Genomic DNA, 15,286 nt, shown 5'->3' on the forward strand with positions numbered 1-15,286 from the left:
CTGCAGTACTTTGACAGCAGGATGGACAAAATTCAAAACTATAGCAGCACATTAGGAAAGGACAAAGACTTGTGTGCAGGTAGGGGGAATCAACTGCACAAACACCAGATGAAAAACAGGCATCTGTGCCAAAGTTCTGCACACAAGAATCTGGACCCAATTTTAGCAGAACAAGGACTGAACAGTAGTGGTTAGTGTCAAACTATCAAAAAGAAAAGTAATGATTATGCAGGAATGTACAAGAAGTATTTTATGTAAGATGTGACATTTCCATAGCCTCTTCAGTAAGCAGAATTGTAGCTTTATTTGATTTTCTGAAATACTTCTCAGAAGCTGAAGACCAACTCAAGACAATCCTGAGTAGGCAAACAAAATAATCTGAGACCTAAAAACACAAGTCAGGAAAGACTAGAAATAACAGATTTAAGGATATGTTATAAGGGAAACAATATGAGTAGACTGTCTAAAAAAGTTAAAGAATGTCCATCAACTGGAGAACATGTTACAAGAACACGAGACAGCATTTGCCAGGTATAGCACATGTACAGCTCATTCTACCTATCTACAGCACGGAGATGAAGTCAACGACTGCTTAAAGTCCTTTCTAGTCCTATATTCTACTAATTGAAACTGCAGAATATTTTTAAGCCAGACCAAAGAATTTTATACTTTTTCACTGCAAAAATGCTGGGTTTTTAACCAGTCCGGTACTGACAGAAAGATGCTCTGAATCTCACAGTCATCTCCTCAGCACATTGAACAGGTTGAGCCATAACCTTCAAAACTAGACAACAATGAAAACAAATGCCTTCATTTTCACCCAGACTTTCAGAGGTAGAAGTTAGGTTCTGCCTTATGTCACTTCCACTAAAAAGTGAAAGATGCTTTATGTCATTTATGAGTGTTCCCTTCTTTAGAAAAGGGAAAAAAATATTTAGGGTTTTTTTAACCTGCATTAGAATGGTGAAAGTCAGCTTCCTCTGTAGCTCCATCCACAGCATTTGTATGCTCTTCAGGCCTTTCATTAGTCATTGTTCTTCGGATGCTCTGGTACCTAGGGTTGGAAAACTGGACTTTATATATAGTATATGGTAACTATGACCCAATTTTGGCTCCAAGGGAGCCTGTCCATCTTTTCCGCCGCATAGGTCAATGTATAGACCTCTAACTTCTCCATTTCTAATGTCTCCTTTTGAATTTCTGCAAAGCATTATCAGATGTATTTTATTTAGCCACACAGCTTAAGACCACAGGTGGAATACAAAAGTCCTAGAAGCCCACCTGCAAACTAAAAGCAACAGCCACATAAAAATAAACACGTAAGACCAGCTGCGGTAGCAACTGTGCCCTCGTCTCCGTGCTCGGTGTTGCAGTGGTGAGTGCAGCTCTGCAAGCACACTAAATTCACAAACCACAAGGGCGGTTCTTACCGGCGATTCAGCTGTTCCATCTGCTGTATGGAATTTGACCTCTGGAGAATCTGGGGGGCTGGGGGGGCTGTGGGTCGCTGCCATGTCGTTGTCCTGTTCACGTGGTCCACGTAAAAAATCCGTCCGTGGCTGTCAATTCGAGCCTCCCAGTCTAAGGAGCAATAAAATGCTGTAAGCTATGGAGGGCTTGGAGTTTATTTAGTTCTTTATTTTAGCTCTGTTGCTTTTGTAACCAAATCTATTGTTTCAAGTTTCAAGTTTCTATTTCTCTTTTACAGGATGACTTCGACACTGAACCTTCTTACTGAATGTTTAAGAGAGACAGCTTTTCCATAATTAATCCCATAAATTAAATTCCCCACTGTAGGTAAGGTTCTGTGGAATCCATATCTAAAAATTCTTATTCCTGTCTCTATTTTATTTCCCACTAACCAGTAACTGTCCAAGAATAAAGAACAAACAAAAAAACAAACAACAAACAACAACAAAAAAAACCCCCAACAAAACATCTGGATACTCAGTAATTCTCCCAGACTGAAGTAACTCAAGATCCAATCTCTGAGGCTTATTCCAGTGCAAAAGGCCTATGGGTAAGTACCAAAAACCTTGCAAAGCTTGACACCTGCCATTGTTTTTCCCCCAGGTAACAGTAACAGTAATAAAACAGATGCCAGTCCTCCTGCCAGAAAAGATGGACAATTATAAAACTCCTTCACATATGAAATGCATGTTCCAGAATTGCCAATTATGCAAATACCATAGAAAATTCATACTTCTTGTGTAACTGTAATGCTGCCCACTGGTTTTGCAAAAGAAGCTGCAGACAGTGTTAGAAGTCTGCATCATGGTGACATCCTGGGAGAGCAGAGAGGAAGGCACTGGGACCTTTCCCCAGTCACAGCAGAAACCAGGTGTATCACCACACCTAGGCCTGAGTCCATAGCCTTTTTGGGTCAGGAGCACTCTCTGCCTAATAACTGCTGATAAAATGAGCAAGAAATCAAGATACTGATCATAACTGGGGGCCATGTAATAATAATAATAAAAAATATATATATAAAAAAATAAGTATCTATATGGAAATAGACATGCCTGATTCTTGGATACCAGCAAAATCAGAAAACATGCAAACCATTTAGCACATCAGTTGAAAAAGAGTCTTGGAGAACTCAGAAGGTTTCTAGATGAGACTTTCTATACTGCAAGTCTAGGTGAAAACATCAGTCACTGCAATAACGTTTTAAAAACCACTGACAAGCAACCAATCCTAAATGATTGCCACCCCGTGAGGAAAGAGGGTATAAAAATGTCTTGACAACAGAGAAGAAGTAAATTCTACTACATTATATTTAATACTGACAGCCTTAAAACCTCAGGCTTTGCTACTGCATGTGTGCTATACCTTTTTTCAACTCTTGGAGGCAGACAAATGGCTGCACTGCACTGTGGGGGCTGATCTGGCTCACCAGGAGGGAGGAGAGGCAGGTTTTCAGACAAACTCATTGTGTCTCCTCTGCACAAGAGCTGTGTGATTTCACTGGCCACAGTGCAAATTACTCTGCTATCTTTATGATGCATAATCAAAACAGCATATTGGTGTTCACAGCATTTCCAGTGTGAACAGAGCTATGTATAAAAGGTATTTAACACATTTGAAAGCTATTTAAAAAATAATTTCATTTATATCGCAAAAAAGCAAACAAGCATTTCAACCTTTTCTGAAAAATGTTTTCATTTTTTTAAACAGAGAAAAATTATTGAAACAGATGCTCCTGTGCAAAAGTCCAATAAAAAAAAAAAAAAGTAGTATCTGCTGATACTTGAAATTTTTAACCAGAGTTTGTAAACAAAACAAAACATTGAAGTATTCCAGGAAGAACAGAATTGTCCACTGGGGAAAAAAACACACCAAAACAAAACAAAAAAAAAACCTCAAACAGTTTAAATTTGTGAATTCATTATCCTGCTTAAATGTCAAACCCTAAACCACTGTATAATGAGTTGAGATTTTTGTGGTGTTTATGTCCAATTCTTACACAGTCACCATTTCTGTAACATAGTCTTGCAGAAGAAAAACATTTTTGCCTGCATTCAGTTTTAAATACACAAGTTTAAACACTTGGGCAATGGTTTCCAAAGTAAAGCATCTGCATTAGTGTTATGATGGACAAGGATATCTTCTTTTAGTCAAGTCACTGTTAGTCACATGTGTTACAAATTACTTGTGGAACTGCAAAATTGTAATTGCTCAAGGTTTCATGGTCAAGCTTTGTTAATTTTTCCCTAGGAATGAAGGAATTGGAGCATGTCATTGCATGTTATAGGCACAAATATAAGATAAATATTTTAATTCTTTCACTTGTTCTTTAACTTAACCTACACTCAACTGGAAGAAATTCACCTATTTTCCTTTCTTATTTTCAAATTCTGGTGAAGCAAATAGAATGCAACCCAAATTACAAAGAAATTACAGTTTATAACCAAAACTGGATTCTCAATGTTTTCTCTAATTTTTCATTATTTAAATATTAAAACTGTGACATATCTGAAAGCAGAGCTTTGGAGAGAAAAACTCAATCTAGGCAACAATTAGTATTTAAGATTTTATTCATATCAGCAAACAAATAGTTTGCATAGAGACTGCATTGGGCTTTGACTGTAAAGGGGCAATGGGTACATGCATGCCCATGTATGATTGTAAAATCCCAGCCAAACCTTTTCCATTAATATTCCAACAGTTTTTCCAAGTAGTTATTGTAGTGTGCAGTTTGCTTCTGAAACACAAAAAGTCATCTTTGTATAAACCACAGAACTGTGTATTTCTCACTACACCGATCACTGACTATTTATTTCCTGTAATGGTCTCTGTCTTTCTCAGTATGAAAAGTGATAAAAAGTGCAACTGAAATACACAGCTCCCAGATACACTTTTGTAAAAGGTAAGATTTGTGTACTGAGGTGGTAGTTAATTAACTACTAACACGCAGGACTAATTTGTTAGTCTGTCAGCACATCTGTTAGCACTGATTATAACAGAAGCAGCAGGGAGTACAACCTTATCATCATCCTGGCTTTCCACACACAGTTATATCTGTGTTCTGCTATTAAGCTCCTTCCAGTTACTCGCTCCAATTACAGAGCAAACACAGTCCCATACCATACTGGGAAATAGGGATCTATTCATTTTTTCCTAAATATCTGAATTCATGACTCCTTTAAAGTAACAGAGCTTTGCCACAGATTTCAGTGGGTCTGAATTTAACTTTCTTTGGCGTTTTTTGCTTTGATGCAATGCTTTTCTATTAGCTGTGTAGCCTTTTTGGGAGGTCCTTTCTTTAAATACCTAATACTGAATAGATTTCCACTGCCCAAAGTTTAAGTAAGTGAATCAGTCCAATAATTGAGAGCACTGTATTTTTCATATGCATTAGAGAAATTACAACTTTTATGTTCATTTAGGCTCATCTAACTGTTGCTTAATATCTCGGTTTATTTTAATATAAGATCTTCACACTGCCTCAAAAAATGCATAATCTGCAGCAATTAAAGATGTTATATATTTCTTTGTAAATCATTACCATACAAGTATTCAGAGATTTCAGGGTGCTTGACACCTTCCTGTGCCTCATGAAGTGTATCACTTCACCTCCCTACCCTTGTGCACTGCATACCAAAAAGGCAGCACAGTGCCTTCCTACTTCTCCACAGGCAAGTCTGTATACACCAGGTGGGATTATCATAACATATCCTGAGAGTTTGCAGACTGAGCACAATGCCTTTTAAAATAACAGCATTAGACTTAATCATCATCACTCCTCACTTTGAACTCCTGAGCTGTTCATTCTCAGTTGTCACATTTAAAAAAGAAATGCAAGGAGATCTCAGTAATGAGATCCAGGCAGCTTATCCCCCAATTAAAGTATGAAGAACCTCACTTGGTGGTAGAGCCTCATCCACTCTCTGGTACCGGCTAACATCCTGACGTACCGAAGGCAGAGACCTCAAGGGCTGATGGCCATTGGCGGGAGAACCTGGAATCAGAAAACCCACAAATTATTTTTCAGTCAATGTGGGGAAGCCTCAGAGTTGCCTCTAAACTGAGCAAGACACGTTAAAGCTTCTGCAGGACTATGATATTTTAGAGTATATCTAAAAGTCATCTATTTGTGGGGTCAGAATAAGTTATGCTGACAGTTCTAGGAAAGTGATTTCTCTTGGATGTGCTTCAGTTCTGGTCCTGAACGTGTCATCCCTGGGATATGCCACATCTACCCGTGAGCAGCAGAAACCAGGGCACAGAAACAGCATGTGCCCGAGCCACATCCCAGGACAAAGCTTCACTTGGCCCACTCAGAAACACTCCTTACGAGTGGGAGGTGAAACTGTCCATTGACCTCCCTTGCTGCGGCCGCACTGATCTGCAAAACATGATGCAATCTGACAACTGATAAAGAGCATCCCAAATATCTAGAAAATGCTGTAAAGTATTGACAGTATTTGAAATAAATACCAAAAATTTTATCACCAAATCAATGAGCTGTCTATGAAGAGAAGGAATTAACAGATCCCAAAACTCTTGATATGTTATGAAAAAGAGGCATTCAGAAACCCACTTGATTAAATACACTTCAAACCCTGAAGAAACTGAACAGGTAATTGTTAAATGTGCTTGGAAACAATCCACTAGGGACACATTTCTACTTTCAGTGATTTTAGTGAGACAGAAAAATTTCAATTGTTAAAATAATTTTAAAATCAGTAAGAGTTTTACAACGTTAACTTGGGTAACACATTCCTCTCCTCTCAAGGTTCCAGTGTGCTAGGATGCGTCTACACAGAAAAGGAATTGGGAAAGGGAAGATAAACAGCCTGAAGTACGACCAAAAAGCAATTCTTTTTCTTTTCCACTTTCTTTTGATTACCCTCATGTTTTAATGCTAATATATAAACATTCAAAAGCTAAGAGTCAAATATAAATTCTAATTTGCATTTCACATTTTGGGAGTTTTGTCCCTCCTCATTACCATTTGTATTAGTGAGGAGCATAATATTCTGGATTTCTTCCCTCCTCTTCATCCTGCTCACTACTCTCTTAAGAATTAAAATATATCCAATTTCAAAATAAACATGTTTTGGATATTTCAGGTTTGAATTTTTGTTACATCAAAAAACCCCAAGAGTCTCTTGAAGAAGGAAATAAATTCAAAGGAAAAATCTTGAAATATAATAAAAATGAGAAATTAATGATCTTTATTTTCAGACATTAATTTTACTGACTGCAGAAAGGTCACTTCAGAAAGTGCCTCCTGAAGTCGTTACCTCCAGTAGCTCCTTCAAGCTGTGCTGTGGCACCCTCACAAGCTGCTGTGGCTCCTTCAGGTTCTTCCTCCTGAGACTGGCTGTGGGCAGCTGCTGCCTGCAGGCTTCTTCTTCTTTGCCAGATTTCTTCTGCTTCCTCTTGGTCTTGCAGTTCACCTGCCTCAGCCTCCTGTACTTCCTCCTGAGGTAACTGTACCGCAGGCAGAGAACCAGAAGCACTTGCAGAGTCCTGTGTTTCAGCACCTGGCTCAGCTCTAGCTGCATCAGTGGCACAAGCTCCCTCTTCCTCCTCCTGAGAAGAAAAGGCTGGAGTCTCAGGGAACCTGGCACTCTCACAGGAAGAACACCGCATTTCAACCGAGGAACGCCGCACAGTCGCGCTCTCGTTGCAGGAGCTGTCTGCCCCTTCCACGTCACTCTCCCCTTCCGGCCGGGTACTGGCCTCGCTGACGCTTTCTGTGCGAGCAGGGTCACTCTGCTCGGTTTCTGATGACAGCTGGGAAGGTTCAGACCCTTGATCAGTGGACTCCGTTTCACTAACACCCCTTCTGCTCCCACCAGCGGCATCAGCAGCTCCCGTGTCCGCAGTGCTGGGAGGCTGCTCTGCCTCCTGAGCGGCACACGACTCGCTGCCAGCCTGCTCTGCTGGTGCTTCGGTTTGGGAATCTGGAAGGCTTTCAGGTCCTGCCGACTGTGACGGCAGAAGCTCTGGGAGAGTCTCTTGCTGGTCATCAGCTGATGGCAAAGGAGCATCAGAGGCTGAAATGCTTTCATTCTCTGCAGGCCCTTGCACTACCTGATCTGATGAGGAACTCACACCATTTCTTTCAACATTTCTTGTAGCACCATTAAGCATTACTAAACCACCATCGTCTTCCAAGGAAGACGGAAAACCCAGGTCTTGATGTAGCTCATGCTCCTCTTCATCTGAGTCAATGTGAAGCATAGCATTAAGTCTAGTGTCAGTAGGGAAACTACTCCTCAGTTTTGGGGAGGCTCCACGTGGTCGCTCACCACAGGCAGATGTCCCTGGTCTGGGATGGTTATTGTGTTCTATTGCATCCAGATAATCATTTAGTGAGTCCTGGCGACCTCTGGTAGGTGATGATCTTGAAGCACCAGAGGTCAGCTCGTCCTGGTCGTTTTCCAGAGTCCTACTAGTCCTTAAAGAGTGCCTTAGGATTGCATCTCCAGAAGATTCCTCAAACACTGGACCATTGGAACACACTGTGGAAGTATCATGTCCTGCTGGCATGTCCTCATCATCAGAGGGGCTCCCCAAGTCTCCATTTACAGAGTTTGTTCCTAGCAAAGTGCCAACTGTTTCTGGTGAAGCATCTGCAGAGACAATAAAGACTGAATGTGAAACACAACGCAGCAACATACAGTTCATTCTCCTTTGTCTGCATCCCTGAAATCATTTAAAAATGCACATCTTTCAAGATGTTTGCTTATTTCAATTAGACAACTAAGGGAAGAAAATTCAATGAAAATATCAGAGGCATCTACAACATTGGAACAGCAATTTTCTCTGTGTAAGTCTGCACTATTTTGTAGGACACAGAAAGTGTGAAGTATGACTTTAAAGGACTCCCATTTTGCTTTCTAAGACAAAGCACTGACAAGCATCTTGCCAAACTGTCAGTAAAGCCAGTGTCATAAATATGGAATCAATTTTTCACAATGTATTTCTCATTTCCAAAAGTAGGATTTACATAAAGCTAGTCACTGACACCAGTTGTCATCACACCCTTAGCAGCATGCAAACCAGCATCTGAGATCACATGAGGAGTCTCAAATTGTGTACAGATACCAAATTTTATACACAGCATTTATTTTGATTTAGTTTACAGGACTTTCCACTGTAAAGAATGGGAATCTACTTGCATAATGCATATTAGGTATGCTATGGTAATAACAAAATAATAGTCATAATAATATGGTAATACATACCAAAAGGAAACAAAAATAAGCCACCTCACTTTAGAGACGAGATGGTGACAGCCCACATGGAAATCAGATGTGCATAGAGATGAACAACCCAGCTGTAAGTGTGCTTACAGCTAATTATTACAACTATTATTTTGCTAGTTCACTTCAGAACAGGACAAAAGGGAAATAAAGTAATTGCCAAATGAAAGCATTTATTCTCATAACCTAACAGATATTCTTGGCTCTAAGCAGGACAGAGTCCTGTGAAAGAGGAACAGGGCAAAGTGACCTGCATGTACACTAGAAGAGGAACAGAGCACAGGTAGAACCTTACTTGAAACTGCTTATCTCAGCCCAGGCTGTTAAAGACTGAAGAGAAACAGTGACTTTGATTACCCAATCCATCCCATAAAATGAGAATCATAAGCAGATTCATTTAGAATAAATCTAACAAATCAAAAACAATATGCCAAGTGTTGGGTGTTTTGGTATTACCATCTCCAAAGCAGTGCCTGACATATCTAAACACTGAATCCCAATAGAAAAAAATCTACAATAGAGGCACTGCACACAATCAAAAAAGTATATTATCTCTGCAACAACAGAAAAGCCTAGACACAGAAATACATACAAACTCTCTCCATTCAACTATCTGGAGATCCGGATCATTGACAAATTCTCACCTTCGTGAACAGAAGACGTGATTTCCACTTTGAATTGGAGATACCCACTAACGTGATCAGCTGGGAGCCTTCTGCCAAGATTATAGCTGAGAACCTGGTCTCTGCAAAACCAAAGATATTGGGACTTTTAAATTTTAACCAGTTTTATTTTTCCAGTATTTTGTATCAGACACTCTTATCAGTTAAGTGACAGTGTGATAGGAGGTGATTTCTATTACAGTCTTAAAATCAGCCACATACTCTGGTTTGTATGGAACACTAACAATGGTGTAAAATATCTTTTGTTAACAGATAAAACAGCCTAACAAACTATTTTTTATCAATTCCAAATACACATTGTGCCCCACCATTTCTTACATGTCCCTAAATATCTTAAGTTCTAAAGAAACAAAACAGCAAAGGATCCCCCCTAACCTCCTCCTTCCCCCAAACCAAAATGTTTTAAAACTAACAAAACCTTCCTGCCCCCTTGTGGTTTTTACTATATACAAAAGTCACAGACAGTCTCTTCATATTTTAGTTCTCACTCAATAAAGCACTTCTGCATTCTGATTTTGAAAAGCTATTAATGCTTAGATTTAACTTCAGATACATTCTTAAGAGTTATTGAATTCAGTGGGACTCAGATTTGATTAGACATTTGTATCAGCTTGAGACTTCGGATCAGATCCTAGGCTATACATTCTTATTTAGGCACAGCCAGAATTCACAGCCTCAGCCCCCCTCAGCACATCTGGGGAAGCTGAAGGGAGAAGAGGGAGCTACTGAAGACCTCCCCAGGAAATTACTGTTATTTATGCGTATAATTTTATACTGGTATAAACCACCTCTCCTTTACTGGAAGCACTCCTAGTGCAAAATGAGTAACAGACTAAAACAAATGCAGCTATTATTGAAATAAGCTGCAGCTGTTGGCTTAAACTTTGAGCAAAAGAAGCCCCGAGTGGACACAATAAGACAAAGCAGCCTCCTCTCCCCATGCTGCTCTACAGCCCTCAGAACACTAAACTATTACAGTAGTGTCTCCAGGACCTGTCACAGATTCATCACTCTGTATGTGATGAATGTGATGGTGTGATGCATGTGAACTCATCTACAATTCTTCATCTAGACATTTGAGGTTTCCACAGCTTTTATACTACTCTAGGCCACTCAAGATTAGAGGAAGCCATGGCATGAATGATGCCTTCTCTGTATTCAGCTGAATCAATTCTAGGTGATTCTCATGGTCATTTATCATGTTTTCCAGGAAATAAAAAGCCACTGGCCACTTCATTACACAAACTTGTGAGCTATGATGACAGCTAAAAGTGGGCCAGAATTTGAGTTCAGTCTGTCTAAAAGTGGCTGGTTCTGCATTTCACATTTTCATTCATACAACCAGAATGATGGTGTTATGCTTGCTTGACCAAAAACAAAGTGCAAGCAGTTGTTTGTACATATGGTACATTTCTACTTCATGTCTATATTAACCACAACTTTACTTTGCAAAACCTTCTGTGAAATACTGTCTATCTTTACACAGAAACTGTAAATGGACAAATATATTACTGAAGAAAAGGCAAAACCATTTTAATGTCAGTTCTAACAGCATATGGTAAACCAAGCAAATACTTACCTATATTTATTATACTGCCTTTCCTTTCCTAAAAAGATTTGATATATCACATATACAGAACAGAAGTATGGAGAAGAAAACAGGAAATGGTTTCCAGAATAATGGTTTGAAAAAACACAGACAAGAACTGATGAACACAGCAAATGGGTAATTTTCAGAAATTACAGCACTAGGAATCCCAGAGCAGAGAAACATTTTGGTGTTTAGCACAGGAATAAACACCCTGTGCTAGGTTTTGAAACTAGCCTGTATCACAGTGCTAGTTTTGAGTGTATAGCAGTGCGCAAATTTATAAGAAAAAGCTGCTTGCTCAACTAAACACAATTTGTTAAAACTCAAAGATGAAGTATTTCTTAGAAAAGTTAGATTGTATATACACCTGCACTACTCTTGGATACCACTACAAAAAAAATGGGCAGGCTTTTTTAAAAATGTTTTTTAATAAAATCTATATCAGAATGCACTATGAAAATTTTAAGCTACTCTTACAATTTTATTCTTACTTTACTTACCAGTGTAAACACTACTTTGAAACTTAAAGCTGAAAACTTTTCAAATTGAATTTGATTTTCTCCATTTATGCAACTTGTTACTTTGATGGGAATATCTGTGAAAAAGGAGGCCAGCTGATTATATCCTGATTTTTGTGCAAAAGTGTGATGATACTGCCATGCCCTTAAGCTTTCAGGGAAGAATACATACATTTTATTTCACCATTGTTCCTCATTGGCCTCATCCAGCAGCTTTTCTAATTAAGGGAGACACATTAACTTTAGTAGACTTGTAGTCAGGGGCTATAGAAAATGCGCTCGAATAATTCAGTTCCTCCCATTGTCTTTCAAGGAACTCTTCTTTTCTAATTTGTCAAACAGAGCAAATATATGCAAATAGATGTTAACAAAATAATACCCTCTACACTTACTGCTGTCCTGAATGCAAATGACACTTCTGCACACATCTCCTGCAGACCTGGCTTCACACCTGCAATGCACCACAGTGCCAATTACCAAGTCTCAAGCTCTTCTCAGTGCATTTGGTGGTATGAAGGCCTCGTTGGATCACCCACCTGGGGATGCTACAGTGCCCTCCAGTAACCATCATAAGGCATAAACCATCTTAAAAGTTTCTAGGTGACTTGCATCTTTGTACCAGAACAGTTAGCTATCAAAACATGAACAGAATTTTTTTTCAGTAGCACAACAGGTGAATTTTGAGTCCCATCAATGTGCTATTCATAGCAAAAGGCAATTTTAATTGCATAGTACCAAGAGCACTCTCGAAAATAAGGGGTCACAGCCTGCAGTGCTGGCCAATTAGCTGAAAGGATAGTAAATCTCTGATTATTGAACCAATCATTAAAAATATTTGAACTGCAAAAGAAGTCAGTCAATAAAACCCGCTCCTTCTAAAAAATTTGCACACAATCATGTGTGTGATAATGCCTTGCTTCTGGACTACTTAGCCCAAGGGTAACACTTTTTGTGAGAATAACATTTTTTATGTAAAGAAATATAGACACACAAACAGAAATATGTGTATATGCATTCAGGACGAGGTTAGAAATATTAACATTTTCCAGTCAGGCAATAAAGCTATTAATTTACTACTAAATTTCTTACTACAAATGTAGTTAAAATTTGATGGTCTGTGCCAGTAAGCCAGAAAGGTTACTCTGTGCCAGTATCCCGGATGCTGAGTCTTCCTGATCAAAACAAGTTAGCATTAAGAATCTATTACTTTACCCAATTGCATGTCTCTCCAATAGTCTCTGGACTGGTATGGTTAACTTCCCAAGAAAGCGCTTGATGATCGGACGGCTCTTGGCAAATTTGTCTTTAACCTCAATTTCCAGGACATCCGTTAGAAGTGCAACAAAAGAATATTTCTGGAAGGAAACAACATATTTGACATCGTATCAATACACCTTTATTCAGAAAGTATGTACCAAAGTGCTAGCTACGTGCAGTGAACTCCAAAAGTAATGACTGATGACAGCCCTTTCCCTATTGCAAAGTAATGTCAACATCACTTATTAAGCACTGTATTTTTTCATATGTCACCAGCTTTTTACTGTTACCCATAACCTTTTTACTGTTACCCATAACCTTTTACCTGTTTCTTGAAAAGAACTGTCCAGTAAGAAACTGCACCAGGTAAAAGCACTTTCAGGGTCTAGGTCAGAAAGGAGAAAGCCATGTATCCTACTGCTTTCTTTCATTTGCATAGTAGGAAGCAAAAACAGAAGGAATCCTTGCTGTACTCTGTCAGGTTATGGAAGAGTAGCCAGGCCAATGAAGGAAGAAGAAAGTAAGTGTCTCACTCCAAGCTCTGCTTGGAAGAACTTCCCTTCCAACACCATTCTTTGCATTAAATTTTGCATGCACTGAGAGGAAGTTAAAAGGGCAGTGTGGATATACAGAATATATACAGATATATATTCAGATGCAGTGTAACTAAAGGAGAAGAATTTTCTATGGAGTTTTCCCCCAGCATTCAAAAGTGTTCTCAGTAAATTCCCACAGAAACTTTTCCTGCACTTGCAGCCTTTAAACAACATGGTTCTAATTTACAGAAGACTTCTTGATGTCTGGTAATATCACAGTTACTCTCTTCATTCTCCTACCTTTCCCTACAAGGGGAAAAGGTAGCCAAAAATGTATTGAATAAGAAACAAAAGGAGGAACTCTTCAGTTCAGCTGCAGACATCAGATAAAAATATTCAAAAAAAGCAATTAAACTGGGTCAGGAATAAAAACACTTCCTCATGCTGGCACAACTATCAGAGCTGGATTCCTGTGATAAACAGAACTTAAAAAATTGTCATTCTCAGTTTGCTATAATATTGCAAATTATTTTGCAGAAAGTATTAGATGGAAAACAGGATCAATTCTGCACCACTAGGACAGCAGATGTAATGGGATCATATCTGCTGTTGTCAGAGCATTGCTACAGGGAAGATACAGCAGCTAAAGCAAGCTGATACAGTGTGTGCACCACTGAATATTATCACTTTTCTAATAAGCTTCAAAACCAAGGAGAACTGGGGGAGAAAAAAGGGGATAAAATAAGAGTAAATTTTCTTTCTAACTACTGTATAGATGGATGGACAGAGAGAAGGGTGAAGTATCAATTTAGAGATCAGAACTCTGATTTTTCTTTTTTTTTAAGATTTTAAGACTTTGGCACATCTACAGTCTGTCCCACAACCAAGCACCCCAGAGGAGTGCTAATGCTGGCCCTGCTCTGTTCTACTTTACTGCTTGTTTGGTTTGATCGTGATTTGTGGGAACATTTTCCAAAGCCTGCTCAATTTTCATCTTCCTAAAGAACACATTAACATTCATCACAGTACAGGCATCATTAGAAAACAGTCACAGATGAAGAAGGCTGCCTGCCAGTCCTGAAAGTGTTGTGTCAGTACTTTCACCTTGTTTCCCACATAAACATTTATCCTCAAAAGCACAGCCTGGCTCTTCTGCACTCAGTGACAATTGTTGGACTGAGTTCTTTCTCTGAGATCTGAACACTTCACCCAAAACAGACACATATACAAAAGTGGCTTCTGCCAGACTGCCTTTTCCCCCCCCTCCTTGCTGAGTGGTGCTGTAATGCTTCCCTGGGTTTTCTGTCCTACAGCAGTGCAAGCAGGGGCTACACCAAAGAGCATCCCCTCTGCCTGACAGAACTGAAAGCCTGCCACCTGCTATGCATAATGAAAATATCATTTCCAAATGAACAGTTGTTGCAATCACTGAACATAAATGCTCATATACCGTAACTTTCCTTAAAGGGTCTTCTCACAACATATAATCCATTTTAATTAATTTATTTTTGCATTTTCAAGAAATCTACAGGGCAGCTAAGCAAGTTCAGCCCTTTTTTAGCAGAGAAGGGAATGAAAACCTCACAGCAGTGCAGCTTAAATACACAGCTTTAATACACAGATGATACCTCTCCACCAACAGGGTTCCTAAAATTACTACAATTACTGTGTCAGTTTAAATAACTAGCTACAAAATAAGCTCACAACTTTCAGAGGGTAAGGACTAATGCATGAAGAGAAAATGCAAGCCTGATACACTCCATCAGCTGGCAGACAGCTCTCAAAAGGGATGCATTACCTCTCTGTGCCAAACAGGATTAGTCGTGTTACTGATGATAGTCGACCTTCTCTCCTGGCCATGATGAGCAAAAGTAGGAAATGTACTTTTCTTGCCTGGCTGAATGGACATCTTTAGATAAGGATCAGGGTTGAAGAACATGCCTTTTTTAAGTCCAGCTGCTCTAATATCTACAAAGCAAAA

At 39.2% G+C, this 15,286-nt stretch overlaps 1 protein-coding gene across 2 annotated transcripts in view; it reads right to left on the reverse strand.

Moving 5' to 3' along the window:
• The window catches only part of HECW2 (HECT, C2 and WW domain containing E3 ubiquitin protein ligase 2), a 106,648-nt gene that overhangs the window by 40,569 nt on the left and 50,793 nt on the right, over positions 1 to 15,286 (reverse strand). For both annotated transcript variants that reach the window (XM_008926916.4, XM_018071909.3), the window contains 7 exons: positions 15,104 to 15,273; positions 12,725 to 12,867; positions 9,365 to 9,465; positions 6,750 to 8,087; positions 5,366 to 5,461; positions 1,431 to 1,581; positions 951 to 1,054 (listed from right to left, as the gene is read on the reverse strand). In XM_008926916.4, coding sequence (XP_008925164.1) covers positions 951 to 1,054; positions 1,431 to 1,581; positions 5,366 to 5,461; positions 6,750 to 8,087; positions 9,365 to 9,465; positions 12,725 to 12,867; positions 15,104 to 15,273 — 2,103 coding nt within the window. The remainder of the gene's footprint in view (positions 1 to 950; positions 1,055 to 1,430; positions 1,582 to 5,365; positions 5,462 to 6,749; positions 8,088 to 9,364; positions 9,466 to 12,724; positions 12,868 to 15,103; positions 15,274 to 15,286) is intronic.

Source organism: Manacus vitellinus, unplaced genomic scaffold (genome assembly GCF_001715985.3).
Source record: "Manacus vitellinus isolate BGI_N305 unplaced genomic scaffold, ASM171598v3 scaffold_20_pilon, whole genome shotgun sequence".
NCBI classification, from domain to species: Eukaryota; Metazoa; Chordata; class Aves; order Passeriformes; family Pipridae; genus Manacus; species Manacus vitellinus.